At 36.4% G+C, this 25,252-nt stretch overlaps 1 protein-coding gene across 1 annotated transcript; it reads left to right on the top strand.

Moving 5' to 3' along the window:
- Positions 1–910: 910 nt before the first annotated feature.
- gramd2aa (GRAM domain containing 2Aa) lies at positions 911–23,641 on the top strand. Its single transcript, XM_077713913.1, has 14 exons — positions 911–1,236; positions 8,429–8,655; positions 8,740–8,779; positions 12,319–12,449; positions 13,621–13,733; positions 16,184–16,256; positions 17,035–17,138; positions 17,528–17,626; positions 18,960–19,031; positions 20,230–20,286; positions 20,444–20,621; positions 21,403–21,496; positions 21,858–21,962; positions 22,681–23,641. Exons 1-14 carry the CDS (start codon positions 1,004–1,006, stop codon positions 22,682–22,684), a joined length of 1,530 nt encoding a protein of 509 aa, XP_077570039.1. The 5' UTR covers positions 911–1,003; the 3' UTR covers positions 22,685–23,641.
- Positions 23,642–25,252: the final 1,611 nt, after the last annotated feature.

Below are 25,252 nucleotides of genomic sequence, written 5' to 3'. Positions count from 1 at the left end.
TATATATATATATATATATATATATATATATATATATATATATATATATATATATATATATATATATATATATATATATATATATATATATATATATATATATATATATATATATATATATATATATATATATATATATATATATATATATATATATATATATATATATATATATATATATATATATATATATATATATATATATATATATATATATATATATATATATATATATATATATATATATATATATATATATATATATATATATATATATATATATATATATATATATATATATATATATATATATATATATAATTGAATTTTTAAATCATGTTTCATTATTGAAAAAAGTTGAACAATTCATTTTACTCCAGCTTTGTGTTTATTTGGGTTCTTGCTGCCTGACGTAAAGTCTTTAAATGGTTCCTACAAATTGAAGTGGAGAAGATATGCATTAACGAAAATGAATTTGAGAAGGAGTAAATACTTTTTTACTGCACTGTAAATGAGATGCGGACAGTTTTTTCCTGTTAGCAGAGCTCAAAACTGCTGACCAGCACACTAAACCTCCTGAGGTTTAATGCAGCACCTGCAGCTGGAAACCTACATTTTCACTATCAAAGAATGTTTTTCACTTCTACATTTCAAACATGTTCAATAAGTTGATGGTTAACAGATTTGTTTTCTACCCCCATCTGTTTATTAATAATCCCTGCAGCCTATTATTATATCACAGTACCTCCTAAAACGACTGAATATTTTTGCAGTAATCTGCTTGGATGCCTTGTGGATGCCATCTGTCACTGTTTGTGAACATTTGTACTCCCTCCCAGTGGTGGGAGTCAGTTGTGTGCATTATCATAATGCACCATCACTAACAGAGAGCCATGATTTTGTGAGTCTAAATGCAGAATCTGATTATCCTCCGGACTCCCGAGCGGGTGGGAAGGGGGGCTGTGAAGGAAGGAGGGGTCAAGAAACTCAACGTGCTGAGCCAATGGCTTTTTCCACAAAGCAGCCGGCCGCCATCAGGACGGGACAGGCCGCTCAGAGGAAGGACACCTTGTCAGACACGGAGGCATTCTCCCAGCAGGTGTTCATGGGATGCACTATCTACGCAGCCAGCCCTAAGGCCCTGCCTACGGACGAGGCAGCGGCCCAGGAAGCGTACTACCAGCCCCTTCACTCCCGCCACCTTCATGGTAGTTGCAGTCAGAAGATAGCATCAAGGTAAGACACAAAACACACACAAAAATACAATATACATATATTTGTTTGGCTGTGAGTAGACATAATGTGGATTTGTTTCATACCTATTAGAAAATACTATTATAACTCCACATTTATCAGAGATATATCAAATACTGGACTGGAGAACTAGTGTATTTCTTTGGAAAACTGAAGTCCAAAATGGGTATTTTGTTCCAGTTTAATGACCTCATCCCTTTTGAGTGTCGGTACCAACTATGATGTTATATCAACACCTGTTTAGTCTTAATATAATGACGGAGCTGTAAAATACAAAAATGTAGCACTACAAACGTATGAAGGCGTTTTCAAAGCCGCTTTCAAAAATATCAAGTGCAAATACAAATTGTTTAAAAAAAGACTGGTTTTAAAATGAATATTTAACTCATTTGCTGCCTTTGAAGTTTGACTGGGGATTCCATAGATCACAGCCATTGGATGATTATATAAATTTAAAAAAAAAACTATTGAAATATATATATATATATATATATATATATATATATATATATATATATATATATATATATATATATATATATATATATATATATATCTATCTATCTATCTATCTATCTATCTATCTATCTATCTATCTATCTATCTATCTATCTATCTATCTATCTATCTATCTATCTATCTATCTATCTATCTATCTATCTATCTATCTATCTATCTATCTATCTATCTATCTATCTATCTATCTATCTATCTATCTATCTATCTATCTATCTATCTATCTATCTATCTATCTATCTATCTATCTATCTATCTATCTATCTATCTATCTATCTATCTATCTATCTATCTATCTATCTATCTATCTATCTATCTATCTATCTATCTATCTATCTATCTATCTATCTATCTATCTATCTATCTATCTATCTATCTATCTATCTATCTATCTATCTATCTATCTATCTATCTATCTATCTATCTATCTATCTATCTATCTATCTATCTATCTATCTATCTATCTATCTATCTATCTATCTATCTATCTATCTATCTATCTATCTATCTATCTATCTATCTATCTATCTATCTATCTATCTATCTATCTATCTATCTATCTATCTATCTATCTATCTATCTATCTATCTATCTATCTATCTATCTATCTATCTATCTATCTATCTATCTATCTATCTATCTATCTATCTATCTATCTATCTATCTATCTATCTATCTATCTATCTATCTATCTATCTATCTATCTATCTATCTATCTATCTATCTATCTATCTATCTATCTATCTATCTATATATCTATATATCTATATATATATATATATATATATATATATATATATATATATATATATATATATATATATATATATATATATATATATATATATATATATATATATATATATATATATATATATATATATATATATATATATATATATATATATATATATATATATATATATATATATATATATATATATATATATATATATATATATATATATATATATATATATATATATATATATATATATATAATCTATAATTTAATGCAGAATTGGTGTATTTATATTCTTTAAAAAGAGTTTAAGGGTCAGTATTAGAGATTTGATGAAATGCATGTAAAATGTTTTAAAATAATTGCTGAAAACATGCAATGACTGAAAAAAAATCAGGAGTCAGTCGGGATATGCTCTAGCACCCCCTGCGACTATGAGGATAAATCAGTTCAGAAAATGAGATGAGATGCATTTGAAATGTTTAAAAATAATTGCTGAAAACATGCAATGACTGAAAAAAAATCCGGAGTCAGTTGGGATAGGTTCTAGCACCCCCTGCGACCCTAATGAGGATAAATCAGTTCAGAAAATGAGATGAGATGCATGTAAAATGTTTAAAAATAATTGCTGAAAAATGCAATGACTGAAAAAAAATCCAGTTGAAATTGTCGAAAACAAACCATGTTTCCCTATTCCAAACAATCAATAATAATAATGTTATTGTTTTATATACTTTTATAATAACTTTTTGTTGCAGTTAAGTAAATAGTCAGGAAAATGTTTGAAACACCTGAAAAGCAGGACTTTTGATAGTTTCATAACAAGATCTCCTATGTAGTTTAACGGTGGGTGGTGTTATTCATGTGCTTGTGTTGGTTCTTTGCAGCAGCCAGTGTGTGTTTACACCACGTGAGAGCTTGCACCATGAACCAACTGGGTTATTCTCGGTTGTGCGTGGCGTGGAAATAGAATTCGGCGCGTGTAATCTCCTCGCAAAGAGCGCACCGGCCAAGTCGAGGCGGGTTTTTAGCCCACCTCCTTCTCGCCACGACCGGATGGACGCACTTGAGAGGAGCTCCAAAGCGCAGTGTGAGCGCACGACCTGCTAGCGTTAGCTTGGCCGATTGAGTGACAGCCGTGAAGGTGGTCGCGCTCGTTTTTAGTTCAAGACCACGGAATGGCTCCAAGGACAAATGCGGTTCACATCTGAGTATTTTTGAGGAGTCGACGAACTTAGGAGGCGACATTAAAAGACGTTGCATCGACGTTTTTAGAGCTACAGGTAGGAGACGCTGAGAGTTGGTAATTTGCTTCAATAGATAAAGAATGGTTTCCGGTTGCTGCCAAAATAAAACGCAGGGAGGCTTGAATTGTCCGCGTGTGAATTGTTTGTTAGCATATTTGGCATTAACGAATGTCATTACTATTGTTTGGTGCAAGTTTACAGAACGAAACTAGGAAAATATTATCTTTATTTATATTTAAGACCAACGTCAACATATTATTTTGAAAACAAAATGCCTTTTTCTTTCTCTCGTTGGCTAACTTGACGTTCCTTGCCAAGGGAGCGTACCGCTAAATGATGAGAACAAGTGGTGTTTGTTTGTATATTTCACAATTTAAATTGCTTGTACGATCACGGTAAATTAAATAAACTTTATATCCATTCAGTAAATATGGAGCAGTCAAACGTCCCATCCGTGAGAAAATTTCTACAGAACAGATTTAGCCATGTAATGCTTTTATCAATCCAGAAATTACCTTTTATGTGTGTGTGTGTAGAAACTCAATTACAATACAATGTGAACACAAACACTCACCTGAGAAATGAAGAATAATAGAAGATCTAATAAAAAAAAAAGTGACAACTGCTTTTAATGCTCTTTAGTACCTATTCAGTAACTGTTTTTGGTTTAAAAAAAAATCCAATCAAGAGGATTTTGGGTCATGAAGGCCACACTAACCCAAATTGTGAGGTCTTCTTTATAATTATATATTAATAAAAATCTAACTAATAAAATCAGAAATTTATTGTTAGGTTAAGACCCCCAGTTAAAGTCTAGTTTTTATTTATTTATCTGTTTTATAAATTTTCATTTAAAATGGGACAACTGGCTGTGAATTTGCCATCCATCCATTTCTTTTTGACGAGCAGCGATCATTCTCTGCCATTAATTAGTAATAACAAAAAATGTTGACTTTGACAAATAGTACAATCAATCAGGAGAAATCAAGCCAGTGAAATATAACTGCAAACAAACCCGCCTCATGGTTTTCGGACAAATAAGGCGGCAGACATCCACAAGCCCAACGCAAACAATTCCCACCGCTTTCACTGACTTTGCTCGGTTCAAAAATAAAATCCTGCACCTTCGAAATGCTGACTGTTAATGTTTACTGAATGTTCCCAGTGTTTATTTGGCCAGGCGGCCAGCTCCGTATTCCTGTCCTTGGTGAACACAGACTAACTTGTGTAAGGAGCCACTATTCAAAAGTGTTTTGGTGACATTATGAAAGAACTCAACACAAAGGTAGGGAGATTTTTCTTGTCAAATATAGCCGGGGACAACAGTTTTAATGAGATTACAGTTAACTGGATTGAAGGATGTCTTGTGACAACCACAAAGTGTTTGTCTACTCGGACAATGGCGAGAGGTGGAAACCTTTCACTGAACATTAGTGTCAAATGTGTTTGATCACGCAGAATGGCATTTGGAACTCAACAGGCCATTTGCCACAATTATGTTGTCATTACACGAGAGCGTGGAAAAAGAAAAAAGGACTATGCGTGGCATGTAAAATGAAGCAATGACACGTTTCTCCTACTTCTTAACTCACTCACTCCCAATTGTTGGCGATAGACGTCTAAACTGGGGCCTGGCAAGGGGTTTGAATCTTGGCATTGGCCTTCCTCCTGTGCCTGTGAGGTTTTTTTTTCTGGCTTTCCTCCATAAACCAGCGATTCATTCAAGGCTGAATCATCCATCTGTGCCAATGTGAATGGTGGTTTGTTTATAAGGCCTGTGATTGACACAATCTGACCATTTTGCTTAAAAATGACTTGTCAGTTGAATGCTGCATTTAGGTTGGTCTTTTACCTGCTTGCAGCGATGAATTTTACATAAATATTGATGGGGAAAACAGGCCAACTTTTGCCCTCGCTGGTTTCAAATCTTGGGAATATGTTTAGTTTCCACTCTCCTTAACTGACTTGCTGGTTCTGTCGTTCATCTGTCCACAAAACCATTGCTCAAAGAGATGTTTAATAGTAGAACAGGCAAACAAACAAATGTTTGGGTACTTTTTGTATGTAATAGTCTAATCCAGGGTTGCCTATTACGTTGATTGCCAAGGAACTCTTGGTAGATCGCCAAGGAACTATTGGTAGATCACATGAACCTAATGTTTTGATCCCTCCCCTCTGTTGGTTGTCTTGGCTAGGCTCTTATGAATTTGGCATGTCCACAGTGAACTTTAGCATGAATCGAGAGTGGATTTTTACCCTCAATTCCCTCCCACTTCCATGTTGATCGAGTCTAATGTGCTTTGTCAAAAAAATAGGTAGATATTTGGAAAGGTTAACTCCTTGAAAGGTAGATCTTGGAGGAAAAAAAGGTTGAACACCATTGGTCTAATCCTATCAAAGGGTTAAAAGTGACATAAAGGTCAAGAAAAAACATGCCCAGAATATTAAATGTTGCTGGCTCAACTGAGGCGTTGCAAACTGTCATGGCGTCATGCTTTATGATTGAACTCAATCAAAGCTGAGTCAACTAGCGTGATTTTATCAATTGGATAAACTCTCCAGTCACGTGCCACAGTCGTTGACGTGACTTCCTCGTATTTTCTAAACTGTGTGGACAATTTCTCTTTCATTTCACTGAGTTGTTACGCTAACCCACTTCCCGTTGAGGATGTTGAGAACAAACGCAGTCCCCTTTTGAGTATTGTTTTCAAATCAGTCTGATCAACTTAAGTACTTGCTTGAAATATCTATAAACACTTCTCTTATCTAATAACAAAAGGCTCTTCGGCCCTACCCCCCTGCCTTTTATGAACCCTTTGTGATAGCAGATAAGCAGTGAGCTGGATGCTTCAGATCCAGGAAGCCAAGTTGTTTGAACAAGCCAGCGGCTGACTTGAAGCTTCTAGCCAATTAGAGATAATCCATCGGAAAGGGGATGCAAGAGCCTCTTTCTCTCAGCACCTGTAATTATTTGGGGCCGGTGCTAACAACCTCTGTTCTCCCACGAGGACATTAGCATGGAAAGGCTGCATGTGGGGGAGTGTTTACACACAGCTTCAGGTTCATTTCACTCGCGTTCTATGAAAACACAAACTATTTTAACGAGGGGTGACAATCTTTTGATACGATACGATTTGTGATACAACAATTATCAATACATGGGTCATAAAATCAACCAACCAAAGCTATGTCTCAATGGAAAAATAAACTCCTATGTTCATTCTTTGCAAACCGTTGGTCAAAAAATAGCTTAGCCTTAATCACAGACTATAAGTATGTCAGTTAAATCTTTCTTTAAATAAATACAAGAATACTATTCCATTGCAAAGTTTTTTAAACAAATGCATGTATGTATTTCTGAGGAAACGTTCATAGTGAAAACTTTTGATTACAACCGGTTAATTACTTTGTTCAACAGTGACAGCTTTTGAAAATATATCAATTCCTAGCAGGAGTATCTTGATAACCTGTTGGGATCCTAAATATCACACAATATTTCACCGTGTTGAAATATGGGACTCTGTAATCATTTTGAAATTTGTCTTACCTTTAATTTGGACACTACATCCATTTTCAATTATGTTTGTCCCTTATATGGTCACTAAGTCGCCGTAATCACTGTCCAGATTACTGTATCAACTCATCAAATCCAGACATTTTATCTTAACTTCTTTTTGGGACAATTCATAATGCTTTCCTTCTTCACGAGAGTCACAGTTCCATTTGGGTATAAAAAACTTTAAGTGTGATATTTTCAGTATACAATATTCCACCGTGGGTGTTCTTTAAGTAATATGCTAAGAGAGAATTTTCTCTCATGCTTTTTGGAGACTACTATTGGGTTTTTGCTAAAGTTAGTTTGGCTCAAATGTTTTCCATCTGAATAAGAGTGGGTCTCTTTTGACACCAGCCTACAGCCGAGACCAGTGGTTCCTAACCTGGGTTCGATCGAACCCTAGGGTTTCGGTGAGTCGGTTTCAGGGGTTCGGTGGAGCCTCTGCTGTGGAGGTCAAGACACTTTGACTCAACAGGTCTATACACGATGGCTTAAACATTACTGGATGCAGATGATCACGTTACATTGCTTGGCCAATTAGTGCTGCGAGGAATGTATTCATATATGTTGAATTTGCATTAAAAAACATATTTTCTTTTAAACTAAAGTAGGGTTCGGTGAATGTGTATATGAAACTGGTGGGGTTCGGTAGCTCCAACAAGGTTAAGAACCACTAGCCTAGACATATGTTTTCACATTCATTAGTCAACAGCAGAAAATGCAGATCCTACATATTTGCGATAGATCAAAAACATATCAAGTCGCTGCTCAAGTGTCTATCAATCCTCATACCTCAATTTTTGTATTAGGTCTGATTAATTATTTGCAGAATTGTTGTTACCTGCTCTTTGCGACAACCTTCAGCCTGCTGTGCGCTGTAGCACACTCCTGCTGGTTTATTTTGCTGAGTAGAGGATTTGATTGTGGCATACAGTAATAAGTTTCAGCATTGCATCACAGATGAGTTGATTCTAAAGACAAAGTTCACATGTTTGCCCCAGAAACCTTTAGTTCGGGGCTGCGAAAAGTGTACCTGCTGACAGAAAACAAATAAGACTTGACAAGATAGAGTGGAAGGCAACTGTGTACTCATTTGTGTGTTTGTGTGTTAAGGGCCAGGAGTATGTCTGATCAGCAGGAGCACGCCGAAGAAACAGGCCTGCTCCCCGCACAGGATGTGGACACCTCCAAAGAAGAAGACGCGCACGGGCACCTCAGGCAACTACTGCACGCATGCACACACTCACACACACACACACACACACACACTGGCTATCAAAGGCAGACCTATTTCGCAACACACCATTGCATCCTGTATGTAAGAGAATTCTTTTCATGGTGTTGATTTGTAAGCCCACTTGATGTCCAACAATGCTAACACATTCCGTCATTAACCAACACACCTGTTGTGCATTTTTATGAAGTTGGAGCTCATAAACCTGAATTTAAAGCCTTAACACAGAGGTTGGGAACCTTTTTGACGAAGAGAGCCACAAACAATTCATATTTTCCAATGGTACTCCTTGTCAGCCATACTACGAATTTAAAAGTCAAAATACATACATGTAAACGAGTGTCTTTTCAATTTTTTTTTGTAATTTCAACACTTTTAAAATGGAAAAAAATGAATATTTTTAAAAGATTCTTATGCTGTTTCCAATCAATTAGAGGATGCATTCCAGAAGAGTCTACTGCAAAAAAAATGAAGATTAAAACAGTTCTAGATGTGTAGTATCTCAGTTCTGTCATCAGCAGTTTCCATATTTTAGCTCACAGGTTACTAAAGAGCCAGATGCACTCATCCAAAGAGCCACATGTGGCTCCCGAGCCATATGTTCCCTACTCCTGCCTTAAAATAACTACACATTCCAGCCTTTTACACAACATAACAATGTTAAATTTTAATTGACATTATCCTGACATTACCTGATATTTTTATCATTTCAAACTCAATAGTGTATGAATTGGTGGAATTAAGTCAGTTAGTGCAGCTATCATTAAGCAAAGGGCAACATTAACTTTTAAACAATTAAAAGTATATGGTGGTCCTGAACAAGTCAAAACTGAGAGTAACTTCATAAGAAACTCATCATCATAAAACATAAAGTACTTAATATATTTTCCTAATTTTCAGAGACATTTTCTTGACCAGATATTCTTTAGTTGAAGTCGCACAATAACCCGAATTATCCCAACTTAATGAATAAATGAATAAATGAAAGAATGAGTCAAAAGTAAAGGTACTCGCCATTCCAATGACCCAAGACTATCTTTGACATGGCAACTCAAATAACCTCCAATTTATTTGAAACCAAAAGACAATTCATTTAGGTATTTGGTAGCCAAGACATACACATGCTTTGAAATGAAAATATTAAACACTAAAACTAAAGATTATATGTTCCAAATGGAGATCAGTGCCCATTATAGTGTTTAGGCAGCAGAGAACGTGTTGAAGGCCTTAACTCAATGCCACGGCTGCAAACAAATATCTTTGAAATATTTGCTTAAACAATTTAAATACTGTATATACTGCTTTTCCAGTAAAATAGAGTGAAAGCAATTGATTGTGTTTCTATGTTGACTGACACAATGTGACTGTGTTATATAAGAGGGATTGCTGGCAGGGATCATTTAATCCTTTCCAATCATCTTGAGTATTAAGTAAAATCGCGTGTTAGACTCAAGTGAAAGGAAGGAACCTAAATGCCTCTTGTTTAGCTGACGCCAAAGCTGCACACTCAATATGTTTATCTGCACCAAGGAAAACCCTCGTCTGGCTTTATAGAGATTGCTAACATACTTCTAAAATCCACTGATTGTAAACAACTTAATCATACCCTTCCTGTATGATGATGCTTCAGTCTGTGTGGCTATCGTAGCAAATTTTTCATCCAAAGGCAAGAATAGGATGCTTGTTGGGGGATGCATTTGGATTTATAGAGGACCCAGTCATAGTGCTGAGACAGACTTAAAACACAGACAAAACAGAGTAATATAGTCACTGAGCAGAGTGAATTGAAAATGAGACTCATTCTAACAGTTATTGCTGGCTAAAGGCTGCTCTCAACTGGAAAACTCGTCTTGTCAAGTCTTAATCCACAGGCAACAATAATTCTTCACTTTCTGGTATATTCTTAACCTACTACAGTCTGCACTCTGCTAGCTAACTGCTCGCTATAATGCTGCAATTATTTACTTTAGCCTTTATTAAGGTGTTGAGGAATAAAGTTATCCAATCCAATAAATAATACAGGCTCATGCTTCTGAGCTACTAAGTTTCAAGACAATCAGTTCACGAATTATGGAGAAGTCGGACTTCAAAGTTAATCTTTGAGAACCACAATAATACTCTAACACAGGTGCATCTGATAATGGGAATGGTGATGTCTTTTATACTCATATTTTTGATTGAAAAAAATGGATGCCTACTTCTTGGGATGGTGGCTTTTATTCATGTTTTTCGCCACTATTATACTTCAGAAAAAGATTGTCAGATTTTTTGGGGGGGATTTTTTCACATACCACTAGTGGGAGCCTGTGTACCCTTAATGAAACCCATACCACAGTTTGAAAACCCCTGTTATCATGTGTGACATATTTGATGTGAGTCTATATACTAGGTTCTTGGCCTGTCCTCAACAATTTCCATCTGACTGTTAGTAGATGTGTGTGCGCGGCCCTTACCAACTCCTTGATAAACTCGATTTTTGGTTCATAGACAAGGCCGTTGTAGCACCTCTGATTAAATACCAGCTTCCCAGCTCTCCGGTTATGCAATGGCACTTATTAACCAGTTTGAAAACAGAAGTAAAATGTCCCATCTAATTCCCCACATCACGTCTTATTTATTCAAATCACGAGTCTTTCCACTTTTGTCTGGAAGCTCACGGCTCTCATTTGACTTCTGCAACTCCATTACATCGTAGGGAGTCCACAGCTCCACCTGCCGCCGGTGGGAAGTGTTCTCTTTCTAAATTAAGATTCAATTTTGGATCCTTTTTGTTGGTAATTAGTGTCTATCTACGTCCTACCTTGCATCTTCAGCCACTGACTGAGCTTCTTCATGAATGGACTTAGTTTTTCAAGAATATGATTTCGTTGAATTTTAAACATTCCAGTTTCACTGATATCCTTTTTTCGACGGACTTCTGAACCCTCTCTCCAGATCCTTACGTTTTAATTTTTTTACCTAAACCAGTCAAAGCATCTTAGTCAAAACCAGTCAGAGCAACCCTAACCCTAAACCAACAGGAGCAGAGTGTTCTTCATTGGTTTCCAGTTGGTACTCCAAGCGATCCAACAAAATATACTTTACAATGAGATTTCAAACCTGACCATAGCACAGTCTTCAGTGATTTTTAGCACCAGTACAAATATTGATGAAGGCTTCTTTCATGACGCAGAGAGACATGCACTTGCTCAGGCCCTGCAGAGTGGCTGCCTGTATTTTTAATAATGACTAGCTCATCCCCACCTTGGAGCAAACGGCTACTGTGAAGACTATTTATAGGGTATGCGCAGCAGGCAGGCTGAAAAGCTTTCATCACAAAGTGAACATAACGGTTTCTAAACAAGAGCGCCATTGAAAAGCCAGTCGTTAAGAGATTAGTTGTGCAATAGTCACAATTTATGGTTTGTTGATTGATTGCGTTTGGCATTATACTTTGATTGCATTGGGTCAATGTCAGAAGCTGACCTAATCCAGTCGATTATATTAAATCAGTCTAATTACAGCAACTATTTTTTTTAATCAAAAAGTTCCTAAAAATAATACTAAAACATACATTCATACATTGATTTTCTGAGGCGCTGATCCCAGCCAACAATGGGCGGTAGGCAGGCAATATGTGTGTATCCTGAATTGGTTGCCAGCCAATCACAATAATTATAAATCAATCATATTAAAAACTTCATTTGGCGCGGCTGTAAACAGCTTGAAGCAATGATAAATGATTTGCCAAATTGAGTTCACCATACTGCACTCATGTCTTATATTTTAGCCCACGATTCAAAGTAAAATCATCTGCCAAAAGATGGTTCCTATTTCCAGAAACTCCTGAGTTGGGTCAGCCTGATCTCAAGGCACCATTGTATCACAAACAACTCCAGGTTGTCACGTCGAACGGAAGAAGTAATTTTGTAATGAAGCTTATAACGTAATAACAATGCTGCTCCACAGGAAATGCTTTTACACTGTGCACTGCATATGGTCTTATTGGTGTCAAATTTGTCAGGCAGAAAAATAGCACCCCAAACCACTTTTTTTCAGCCTAAAAAAATAATCAAACATCCTATCCTGTCTTGTCTAATCCCCCAACAATAAAAGGAATACCTATAGACTTCAATGTCCCCTATATTTATTTATTTTACCAATAGATTTACTAGACAATGGGTTATACACTTTGTTTGATCGCATGTCAAATTTGGCTTTAAAATGGGGCATAATGTCGAACACATCCGGCCCAGCGTGCAGCGTTGTCACAGCTGTTCTATCCTGTTCTCAACAACAGACTTTTTAGTTGCATCTGGCAACATGCTGCTCTTTGAATTGACATCTTTGTGTCAGAGATTATTTTTCCTCCCTACAGAAAGTAGCTAAGTCATTGCTATATAATAGTCCCATATAGTGTATTTCTTCTGTTGTTCAGTACAACCTTGCGTTTCTAAGAAAAAAATGGACCTTTCGCAATGCATTTATTTGATAGTATAACTATGAAATGTTAGACAATAGCCCAGATTTGATTGCCAAAGTCATTTTTCCATCTGTAAAATGATATCAGCGCTGTCATTTTCGTTTTTTGACATGTTTAGCATTGCATATCACCGTTTAAAGGATTTCACATGAAGAGCTGTTGATTCCACATTTCTTCTGCTAGTTGATGTTGAGTTTTACACCATGCCAAGAGGGACTCTATGATGTGCATGTGTGTTCATTTTTTCTGACATTAAACACTACAACAACCCAGTGAATAATCTCCGGGACATTGCCACTATTTGTGTGCAAACATGTTAATATTCCTCTTTGATTAGCCTGGATGTGACAGAGTACACCTGGATCCCGCAGTGATCTGCATACACGCTGCATACACATTATATGTTGTGTCGAGGCAGCCGGCGGCGATTGTCAGACTGTGCACACACTCTCGTACACAAACACAACCTTCCCACCATTTGTCAGGCTGCCAACAACACCTTGCCTTTACCAGTTTAGATAACACTAATATTCTACTAATAACCGCGTTCGTCAACAGTTTGCCTTTTTCCACAATAATGTAGCTTTGCTTCCTTCAAATAATGATAAGTAGCATCTGTTTTTTTCTTATTCGTCTTTTATTTAATTTTTTTTTGTGCCACCAGGTTTCATCTAATTGAAGAGCTGTCTTATGAGGATGTCAAAAAATGCTACCGTGGCTCGGTGAGTCTCATTTCTGAGGTTTTTGTAAATATTTTTGTGCAAAGTCCCCATATAAAAAAAAAATATTAAAGTGATGACTCAGGAACAGGGATGTAGGGCACAATGGGATATCATGATGTTAGGTGTAGGGTGCAGAATCCAGTATAGTTGCATTTATTAGTAAAATAACAATGCGGTGGGAAAATCTCTTGCCTACAAAATGAGCATTTCCAGGAAAATTCCATTACATTTTGAGCGTTTTTCATTTAAATGTATGATTCTTGCTGCTGATATGCATGAAGCATGTGCATGTGCAGTCTTCTTTAATGGCTTTTTACCTTTATGATACAACCCCATTGACAATTATAAAGCATGCCATGTACGAATCATCTTTTTGAGTGGCTACCCCATCCTTCCATTTTGTCGAGTACTTGTCTTGTGAGTGAGTAGACTAACTTTGTCACAAGTCAACATAACCAATTCTGTATTAAAGGTACCCTTGGTACTGTCATGATGAATGTGGATTAAGATCTCTCAGGTGGACCTTTCAATATTCTTGCAACTGGTTGTTTAGCTGCCCCTAATGCTCTTCTCCTGGTCAGAATTATACCACGCATCAACTGATGTTTGACGGGAATTATGTTTTTATTTCCTCCAAGCATCAAAAAAACGACAATACCATGAAAAACTGAAACGACATAAATATTATAGCACAAAATTGTTATTTATAACAAAGGAATCTCTTATAAAGAAATAGACAACATCTACAATTTATGCACTTTCTGACTCGAATTAGGAGCTTCTAAGCCTGAACCAAATGGTCGCGTGTGTCCTCTTTCAATTGTTACGAGTTTGAAAAAAGCAAGTTCTTCCCAATAACCCTCTCTGTTGGTCACATGACCACTCTTTCATGTCCTGACATAGTTTCTAAGATCAAAATTATACTGCACTGTTTACATTATGAAATAAATAGAAAGAAAAGAAACTAACGCATCAATGGAATACCTAAATTAGCACATCCCCTCAGGGACAGCAACATTGAGCAGGCTAACTTTGTCAATGGCGGGGCATTTTCTGCCAAATACAAATGATTAAAAGTACCCTTGGTACATTCATGATGAATGTGGATTAAGATCCATCTCATAAAGCTTTCAATATTCTTGCATCTGGCTGTTTGAGATGATGTACCGTATTTTTACGACTATAAGGCGCACTTAAAAGTCTTAAATTTTCTCCAAAATAGACAGTGCACCTTATAATCCAGTGCGCCTTATATATGGGAAAAACAGAAAACCAAAAACGAAAAAAACACCACTGTCAGGTATTAAAAAAACACAAACGCCTGAACTGAAACAATGCTGTTAAATATGTAGATGCCATCTTAGTTTACAAACTCTTCCATTATATAGCTCCTCCCCCACTGCAAGATTTTATACAAAAAAAATCCAAAAGATCAACAATGGCTGGCTCTAGAGGTGACTGTGTAGTGAGTGCTTCATACCTGGAAGTCAATAGCAATTACCGTATTTTCACGACTATAAGGCCAAAATAGACTGTGCGCCTTATAATACAGTGTGCCTTATACTACAGTGTGCCTTATACTACAGTGTGCCTTATACTACAGTGCGCCTTATAATACAGTGCACCTTATATATGGAAAAATGTCATTCATTGAGGGTGCGCCTTATAATGCGGTGCGCCGTATAGTCGTGAAAATACGGTAAGTGTCTCAGCCACAAATAACAGTGTCACAAAACCAAGGTCAGTAACTGAAGGCCGACCCCTCTCATCTGCCCGTTATCATAACGACTTTAGCATTAGCCTCGGGAGAGGAACTGCCTTGGACTATTAATAGCTGGACAATAAGAGTGAGGCAGTCAAAGTGGAGAGATGGGTACAAGGGATGTAGAGAGATAGGAAAGAACAACAGCAGAACGATGGAAGTGAGTTGGAGGGAGGAGAGCCGGGGAATGATCGGGATCGTTTGCGTACGAGGACACAGGAATATTTAGACTTTGGAAGGAGGAAATACTGAAAAAGAAAGGGGTCACTTCATGTCAGGGCCGTGAGTTTTGTGCCATTTTGCGGCAGGGACTCATAATGAAGGGTGATGTCCGTGTTCATGTGTGTGTCTCTGTGTGTGTGTGAGGGTTTTGTTAGTGTAGTCGTGCTTGTTTTGTGTAGCCAGCGTATTTCTTTGCCATAGAAGAGGTTGTCACACTTACTGACACGCCACAGGGCAACAGTGTGTGTCTTGCAGTGACTTGCTTCAGGCCATGGATGAGTGTGTGTGTGTGTACGGTGCCAACGTGCTGAGCCTGGTGCAGAGCTCGCCGCCTCTGAGAGAACGGGTGGTGTCGGCAGTGAGCCGGGTCGGCGCGGTCGGCGGATGGAGAGCGGGTTCCGGTGGCGTGCCAGCGGGCCGATCCGCCAACGAGCTGCTCATGACTCTGCCCTGTCCCTCTGCACAGACTGTCAGCAAGTACAACTCGCAGTACCACAAACTGTTCCAGTGTGTGCCCAAGGATGAGCTCCTTATGAAAGGTAACAGCAGGCAACACACTTGAATAGTAACTCTGTCTCTCTAAGCGGTATGTTGATGTGGAATATTATGTTGGTGCCTTATGTTCTTACTACAAGAACATTATCTCCGTCATCATGTTGTCTTTGTCATCATAATTTGAAATTGATCCGTATGTAATGCCGCGGGACTGTTCTTCATCTGTTTTGGATTTGGGTCTTTACCACATCACAGATTTCGTTGTACTCGATGGAATTTGTTGTGGCGCTGCGCCGAGATTCAGTGACAAATCGATGAGCTATTTTCGGCTTAGCTCATTCTTGATTTAATTTGATTGAGCAAAATGTTGGTGACAAAGATAAGATGTTCTTTTAGACAAATTCAAAGAGTCGTTGTGGAAAGACAATGGTCTTATAATTATACGATTTGGATGTTTTTTTCAGAAGAATTTGTTGTTGTGTTCACTATACGATGTAATATAAAAAGATCCTTTGTGATTAAGTCAACGACTTCTGTAGTTCTCCAGTTTTTCTGAAGACCATTCCTTCAATTTATCGCTCATCTTCACAAGGGTCGCAGGGGGTACTGGAGCTTATCCCAGGGAGAATATGCACATTCCTGGGATCGAACCACTCCCCCACAGTGCTCCACCTAACATTTTTTTTTGTGAAGAGCAATTATTCTTTTGCATAGCTCGCAATGTTTCTCTATCACTGCACAAAAATGTAGATTTTTTTAGTCATATAACAAATCATTATAAAGAATGTAATGGTGAACAATATTTGTGTCTTGTTTCTCCAGTATACTCCTGTGCTCTTCTTAGAGATATTCTCCTGCAAGGCAGACTTTACATCTCTCGAAATTGGTTATGTTTCTATGCCAACCTCTTCGGCAAGGACATCAAGGTACTATCCAGTTGCTAACTCCTATTAATCCATACACATTATCAAAAAGCATAAAATTCAGTCTGAATGTATTTTGCCTGAAGGATTTGCAATAGTTCTACACATCCTTGCACAGTGGAATTCCACCTGAACCAGCTAATATATGCTTTTTCTTTGGTCCAATGCCTTGTTGGCTTTATTTCCTCATATCCTTGAAACTGAACCTTTAGTCACAATAAGCTCCTTATTCAGGTGACATTCCTTGCATTCTGACTCTAATAAGACATGTCTGTAGTCCATTTTTCTCAATTCTCCCATCTTCCAGGGTGGTTTTCGGCAACTAAAACATGGAGTTGCAACAGGAAAAAAAACACTTTTTATTGTTTTCATCTTCCCTTCTCCACGTGTAGGTGGCCATCCCTGTCGTCTCTGTACGGTTGGTCAAAAAGCACAAAACGGCGGGCCTGGTTCCCAACGGCTTGGCCATAACTACAGATACTGGCCAGAAGGTAAACACTCCCATCTGAGTCGCAATGAATTTAAATGGTCGTGCTGATTAGTGCATACATAGGGGCAATTTAGAGTGTCCAATTGGCCTACCATGCATGTTTTTGAATATGGGAGGAAACCGGAGTACCTGGAGGAAACCCACATAGGCCCGGGAGAACAGGCAAACTTCACACAGGGGGATGTGACCTGGATTTGAACCCAAGACAGACATTCTTCAAAGTATTATATGTAAATAAAACATGTGAGCCCATGCACACTAAGCCGCAACATACTAATACATATGAGAAAGCCAAAGCTTCTTCTGCCTACTAGCTGCATTCGTGAGGATGAGGATTTGAGAAGGGATTGGGGTGTGGGGGGGGTTCACTCTGGAACATGTAGAGCCAGCACAGACAAATAGTGTTTAGATGACCTGAGCGCACTGGTTACATTTCTCATCTCAGTTTGGAACACAATGACAGATGGGATCTGGTCTGTGTCAATTCTCAAGTCAACCAGATTATAGTTATGCACCTTCGAAAAAATGAAGGAAGTGGACCATTTTGTTGTCATTTTTCTTTAGATACAGAGCACACCCCCCCCCCCCTCCTCTCCTCCACACCACAAAACAAATAAAACTTCAAAAACTAATTCTTAAACTATGTAATAAAGTGAATTAGGCAGAAGAAAAAGTACAATTTCAATTAGGTATGGCTTGTTTGTATGTTGCTCTTTATTTTTACTTAATAAATCTTTTATGTTTACACATAGCCTTACTCTTTGGCTGGCCGATTGCCATCAAATTGTTTTTAATCTTAATTTCTATTATTAATATCAATACCCATACTCTTTGACCTAGGCTGGCAGCAAGTGGGTTAAACAAATGGTACATTTTGAATAGATCGGCCCTGAGAAGGTTCAGATTCACTACCCAACATTCCTTAGATAATTATGAAGCACATGTCCCTGTTTATTTCACTTGCTCATGACTAAATTCAAACTGTATTTTTGTTTTTTAGACAATGACAATTTGGAGCGATAATTCTCAAATTCAGATCATGCATACTTTCATTTGATTGCTTCTCAAAATACAAATGTGATTGAAAATGCAGCTTCTACGTTGTGCCCCAGATTATAGTTTTAATCTCAGAAAGTGTTTGCTATCCATTTTTTAAACAAATGAACCAATGCAGCATATTGCCCTCATCTCAGTTTCCCCATCATACATATCTCCTTTTTAATTCATGTCATATACAGTTATCTACATAAAAATTGCAAGTTTAAGGCTTTTCTGTATTTTGACCATTGTCACACTCAGATACACTTCTAATGCTACATTTTTGTTCTCCTCAGTATGTATTTGTGTCACTCCTATCAAGAGACAGTGTGTATGATGTTCTTCGTCGGATCTGCACACACTTACAGGTGCGTATACAAGACTCAGTGAAAAGGCACTGTATAAAGTGTAAACTGTCACAATTATTAGGCAAGTGGCTAATTTTAACCCTCATTTCCATCTCCAAGCTATATGAACTTGAATACTCATTGGGTGTTATGTATATCAGATGATAGGTGTTTTTTTTTGTAACAGGGTTGGGTGTGGCCTCAAAAGATCTACACCCTATTACTAAGTGTGCATAGTTACTAGGCCGATTATTATCGTCAGGTAAGGTGAGAAAGGCTGAAACCTGACCATCTCTTAACAAAACACATGTTGAAATGTCAGGAATCGGACAAGAAATGTCTGAAGACAGACTTGTCAAAGGTTTTGTGGATCCATGAGATGAGATTCTAAGTAAAGATGTACTCGTGGGGGAGTAAATGTATACTCAAAATCAAATCTTACATCTCGTGCAAAATTTTAGAAGACACATTTTACAAGCAGGGGCACTGGAAATTGTCCGTATCTTCTAAGAAGACAGGCATTTATGATTGGCCAGTAAACCCCTAAGGATGGAAAAGTAATGGCATACCCTCCTTCTTTATCCTCTTTAAAGTTTAAATCTGAGAACTTTTGGGCCCTTCTAGAGCAAGATATCTACAGTGAAAGTAAACATTGCACTTTTCCGTTAATGGTCCTTCAGAACCAAAAGAAATGTCAACATTTCCAATATAATTTGTCATAAATTTTGACCTGATTTATGATATCGCATAGCTCAAAATGTATTTGTCAAAATTAATCTGTGTCCATATGATGTTAATGATAAAATTACCTCCCAATATGATTAAAAACTCAAATTCCAAATTTGTATGACCCACACCCCCTTTAATTTTTAAATTTTTCAAAAATAATTCTCGCATCAAACAGGGAATGAGTACATTAGATGGGGATAATCTATTTTGTTATATTATAATTCTTGGCTTTATATATTTTTCTCATCTTAAATTAGATTAGATAACTTTATTTGTTCCGTATTTGGGAAATTTCATTGTCACAGTACCAAGCGAGTGAAAATACAGACAGGAAAAGACATTTTTGACAAATAAATAAGTAAATTTGGCTACACTAAGAGCACCTTAGTTGTACAATAACATTGAATCCTCAAAAATACATCTTGCCTAATAATTGTGTACGCAGTGAGGAAGTAGATCAGACGCTAAGAGATATCTTTCTTCTCTGTAGGTCAATGGGAAAAGCCTGAGTTTAAAACAGTACATGGAGGAGCCCACCTTATCACTGGTAGGTGATGAGCAGTTTTAGTACGCCTAACTTGGGGGTTGAGTTATCAAGTGGATAGCCGTTACCTTGGCAACCTCAGATGACACTTTTCTAGTCTATTACATAGTACTAGAACCAGCCCAGAACATATCTCTTCTGGTATTCTCATGTCTCCCAGGATGAATTCCCGACTCCTGATGAATTCCCAGTGGTGGATGAATTCCCGTCAGTGTTAAAGTGGAGAAGGAAGCCTTCAGTGGTGTCCGTGTCCTCGTCCCTTCCCGACCTGCTGGGGAACTCCAACAGCAGTCTGAACAATGCAAACGCACCCTTCAAATCAGAGCAACCTCTGGAAGGTCTGACAATGCAATTACAAAACTTGGATTAATGTTTACTGCATTTTTAAACAGATGCTACTTGGATTGTTTTTGCCTGATATCGGTCTGTGAGTAACGTGTATTGGCCGACAACGGGTTTGTTACGTAATATCAGATTAAGCTTTAAATGAAGACTGATGAAGCTTTGTATTGGAAAAACTAGAGCGGCTACAGATTAAATCCAGATAATCTCTATAAGTGTCCACTGTTAGAGAGTAATCACTTTTAGATGGGCGGGCTTTATCCAAATGAAAGTATGCATTTGCATTATTGTTTTTTTTTTTTTCCATGACAGTTTTCCCTTGTTGAAGCAAAATACAGTAATACCTTGAGATACAAGCTTAATGGGTTACAAACTCGTATGTCAATTTACTCGTATCTCAAATCAACTTTTTCCATCTTCAATACTAAAATCTGACATTTAGTACTGACAGACAGTTGCGTTTTAACGCTGACGAGAAAGAGAGAGAAAGGACAGGAAAGAAACTTGACGCCAACACTTTCTCGTAACATACCATAAACTTTAAATGTAACTGACAATGGAAAATGAGATCATTCCTGACATCTCATGGCATTTCTCATCAATTACGTAACTGTTTTAGGGGGAAATATCTTAGTTTCTGGTGGAATTTGGCTATTCCCTGTGATTCGCAAATATTTTGGCAGTTATCATTTCGTATTACAGATGCCGTGGTTTCTGCAACTTGGTTAAATTTGAAGATGGTAAAATTGCCTAATACTTATATCGTGTTTGTTCCAGAGAGAGCCCTACAGACAGACAGAGGCCTTTTATCAGAGCCAGTGGCAGAGCTGGGCCAGATGGAATACCAGCTGCTCAAATTCTTTACCCTGCTGTAAGTGTGGAACACGTGTACACACACACACACACACACACACACACACAAACAATTTGCCAGAGTTCCATTCACAATGCTGACATTAACACTTACAAGTAGTCATGTGTGTCCTGTAATGTGGAATTAGCAGGTGTTGAAAAACCACACAAACCTGCCATGATTCCAGAATTAAATCACTCGAACCAAATCTGTTTAGTGATGCCCCCCAGTGTTCGCTATGGTAAATCACATCAAAAATTAACAATTTACCAAAGTAGTACTAAGAGGGGTGTAACAAGAATATTCTTGAAAATAGTATTAGTAAATAATGTAATCAGAATAAAAATCAACACAAATTAATTATGTATTGCCTCGGCAGGATCATTCTCCTCATCCTATCTTCTTGCTACCTGGCATTCCGTGTCTGCAGTTTGGAACAGCAGCTCTCCTTTCTCAACAACCCACATTTGCCCCTCAGGGAGAGGTCAGTATAATCAACTACAGTCATACCTCTACTTACGAATGCCTCAAGATACGAAATATTTAGCTTACACATTTTTACATGCAAATGAGTGACTCAAGATAAGAAAAAGATCCAAATTAGATTTCTCTTTTACATACCTGTGCACCTTGGCTAAATGCTCCCCTTATTAACGATTGCAATTCCCCTTATTAAGGGATTAAAACGGTACAGGTGCAACACAGGACATTTTTTCTCACACACACACACAGGGCACAGGTAAAAGTCTAAAATGTAGTACAGAGTGGAAAGCTTTCGGCCCTGGTAGAACGGGCTCTTTCCGCCATCTGGCGGAAAAACAGGTATTACGTCTCCCAGTATAACGGCTGCAAAGGGAACTATTTCAGCGGTACAGGGCACATTTTTACCTGCTTTATTTATTGTAAGACCTTAAAAAAATAATTTCCCTATTCTTTTTCTCATTTTTGTGTGTTTCCTCAATTTTTTCATACAAAATTGGGACACTGGCCAATTTTAAGGGGTTTAGTTGGTAGTTTGGTGATAATTTACATATAAAGTACACCTCCACTTACGAAATTGTTAAGTTTTGAAAAAAGTTTGGGAACCAATTTATTTCATAAGTAGAGGTATGACGATATCTTACATTTTGTCAATCAGTGGAGCAGGCGGAGAGTCATACCTCGAAAGCTACATCAACCTGTCTTACTTCGCTGTTCTCCAGGTAACATCAGCTCCTCTAGATGGGCCGTTCACTGGTCCCACACAGATATATGACCAATAGACGCCAACCTATCCCCAGTCACCTTAAGGACCGTCCCTCTATACGGGGCCAGTGATCACTTGGAGACTATGCAAGCTGACTCTTTATTCTCATTGTGTGGTGACTGTAAGGCAAGTGAATGATAATTCTGTACAGCTAATTACTTGAAAAGCCTAAAGTATCGTGGCTCAGACGACATTACAGTGAAACCAAATTACCCATTGACGGTCATGGCCAATGTACTTAGAAAAAGATCATTTTAATTTTCAAATTGGTGTATTGGTTACAAACAGTGGTTTAAACGTAGGACTCCTAATTTTAAGGTTCAGGGTCTGTCCTGGGTGTTTGTTTGTTTCACTGTGCTTGAGCAGGTTTTAAATCCACGTACTCTGGCTTCTTCCCACATTGCAAAAAAAATGCACGTTAGCTTCACTGGCGTCTTTAAAATGTCCAGCGGTGTGATTGTAAAATGATGACGTCCTTCTTTGCCCTGGAATTGAGGACAAAAATGGGTTGATGGCTGAGTCTTACTCTTGAACACAGGTAGGTACTTAGTTGTCATGTATGTATTTATGCTATGAAGGAGGTGAGGTTGTGAAACTGAACTGAGACTGAATGGAAAATATCCTTTAACTGTGTGTAACATACTGGCGCAATAACACCTTGGTGTTAATTACAAATGTGAATGCAATTCTTAGGTTACCAAGTAACAAATGTCTATTTATAGATGTATTAATCTGTTGAGAAAGAGTGGTTTATTTTATACATTTCAAATGAAGTGCTGACTTATACACTAATAAGAAACATACATTTTATTGTTATTAATTTGTGGAAGAATATTGTCTTTATAATGCTGACTGGTTATTGTTTTAGTTTAGTAATTAATACCTTGCTGATTAAATTGGCAACAAACCAGATCAAACATGTGTGTCTTTTCTATTAAGTAGGTGATCTATATATACATACATATATACATATATATGTATGTATGTATGTACGTACGTACGTACGTATGTATGTATGTATGTATGTACGTATGTACGTACGTACGTATGCATGTACGCACGCACGTACACACACACACACATATATATATATATATATATATATATATATATATATATATATATATATATATATATATATATATATATATATATATATATATATATATATATATATATATATATATATATATATATATATATATATATATATATATATATATATATATATATATATATATATATATATATATATATATATATATATATATATATATATATATATATATATATATATATATATATATATATATATATATATATATATATATATATATATATATATATATATATATATATATATATATATATATATATATATATATATATATATATATATATATATATATATATATATATATATATATATATATATATATATATATATATATATATATATATATATATATATATATATATATATATATATATATATATATATATATATATATATATATATATATATATATATATATATATATATATATATATATATATATATATATATATATATATATATATATATATATATATATATATATATATATATATATATATATATATATATATATAAAAACTCAATTTTTGTAAACTTATGATCAATATCTTTCGCAGGACGTTACATATGCATAAAACTGTGCCATGTAAATAGTAATTAAAATAGATTAATTGCAACATGCATTTAGTGTGAGCTGTCCACCCATAAGAAAATGCCATGAAGACTATTATTTGGTAATTGGCGCCAGACTGATGCATCATGCAGAAATAAAAATAATAATTATGAATCTATCATCAGGGCTTTACAGGAGTGTGGCAAAGTGTATCATTGTATGTATAATAAAAGTGAGTTGTACATCTTTACTGGGTGTGTATTGCAACAAGTCAACTCATTTTTCACATAATTCTGTACTTTGTCACAAGGAACAATATATACTGCCCACGAAAATGTTAAATGGCTAAGTAGAGGCATAATTACTGTTTGACTTGTTACTTTTATGGCCAAGTTCCAACGGAATGAAAATTATTTCATGGCTCTGGTAGTCATACAGCTGGTTTAGCCGAACTAAGTATGAAACATTTTGTATATATGTACTGTATTTTTCGGTCTATAAGTCACATCAGCCCAATAATGCACAATGAATAGGGAAGGGAAAAAAACATAAGTTGCATTTTTTGGGGGAAATCATTTTGTTATTTGATCAGAAGTAAAAAAGAAACATCAAAATAACAACAATGACAAGGATAACAGTGTCACAGAATGTGGTGTGTTGATGTGAAAAACAGGATAGACTCAATTACAGGCAAATAGGGAGGCCATGAAGAGTGGTGAACTCAAAAGGTTTTAATTAACAACAACAAAGAACAAACAAAAGCAGGGAGTCCAAAAATACACACAAAAATGATTCAAAAGCTAGAGAATAAAACACTATTTTGGACACACCCAACACATTAACAAGGATGCAACAACA

The sequence above is a fragment of the Stigmatopora nigra genome, chromosome 3 (assembly GCF_051989575.1).
Source record: "Stigmatopora nigra isolate UIUO_SnigA chromosome 3, RoL_Snig_1.1, whole genome shotgun sequence".
NCBI lineage: Eukaryota > Metazoa > Chordata > Actinopteri > Syngnathiformes > Syngnathidae > Stigmatopora > Stigmatopora nigra.
Note: the sequence above shows the minus strand (reverse complement) of the source record. Positions and strands in the feature narration are given on the sequence as shown.

Bases quoted from the DNA above. Each gene is read 5' to 3' on its own strand.
- gramd2aa (XM_077713913.1), top strand. From the start codon at position 1,004: ATGGCTTTTTCCACAAAGCAGCCGGCCGCCATCAGGACGGGACAGGCC. The intron at 19,032-20,229 runs GTGCGTATACAA...TCTTCTCTGTAG, and splicing joins GGATCTGCACACACTTACAG to GTCAATGGGAAAAGCCTGAG. The intron at 20,287-20,443 runs GTAGGTGATGAG...CATGTCTCCCAG, and splicing joins AGGAGCCCACCTTATCACTG to GATGAATTCCCGACTCCTGA.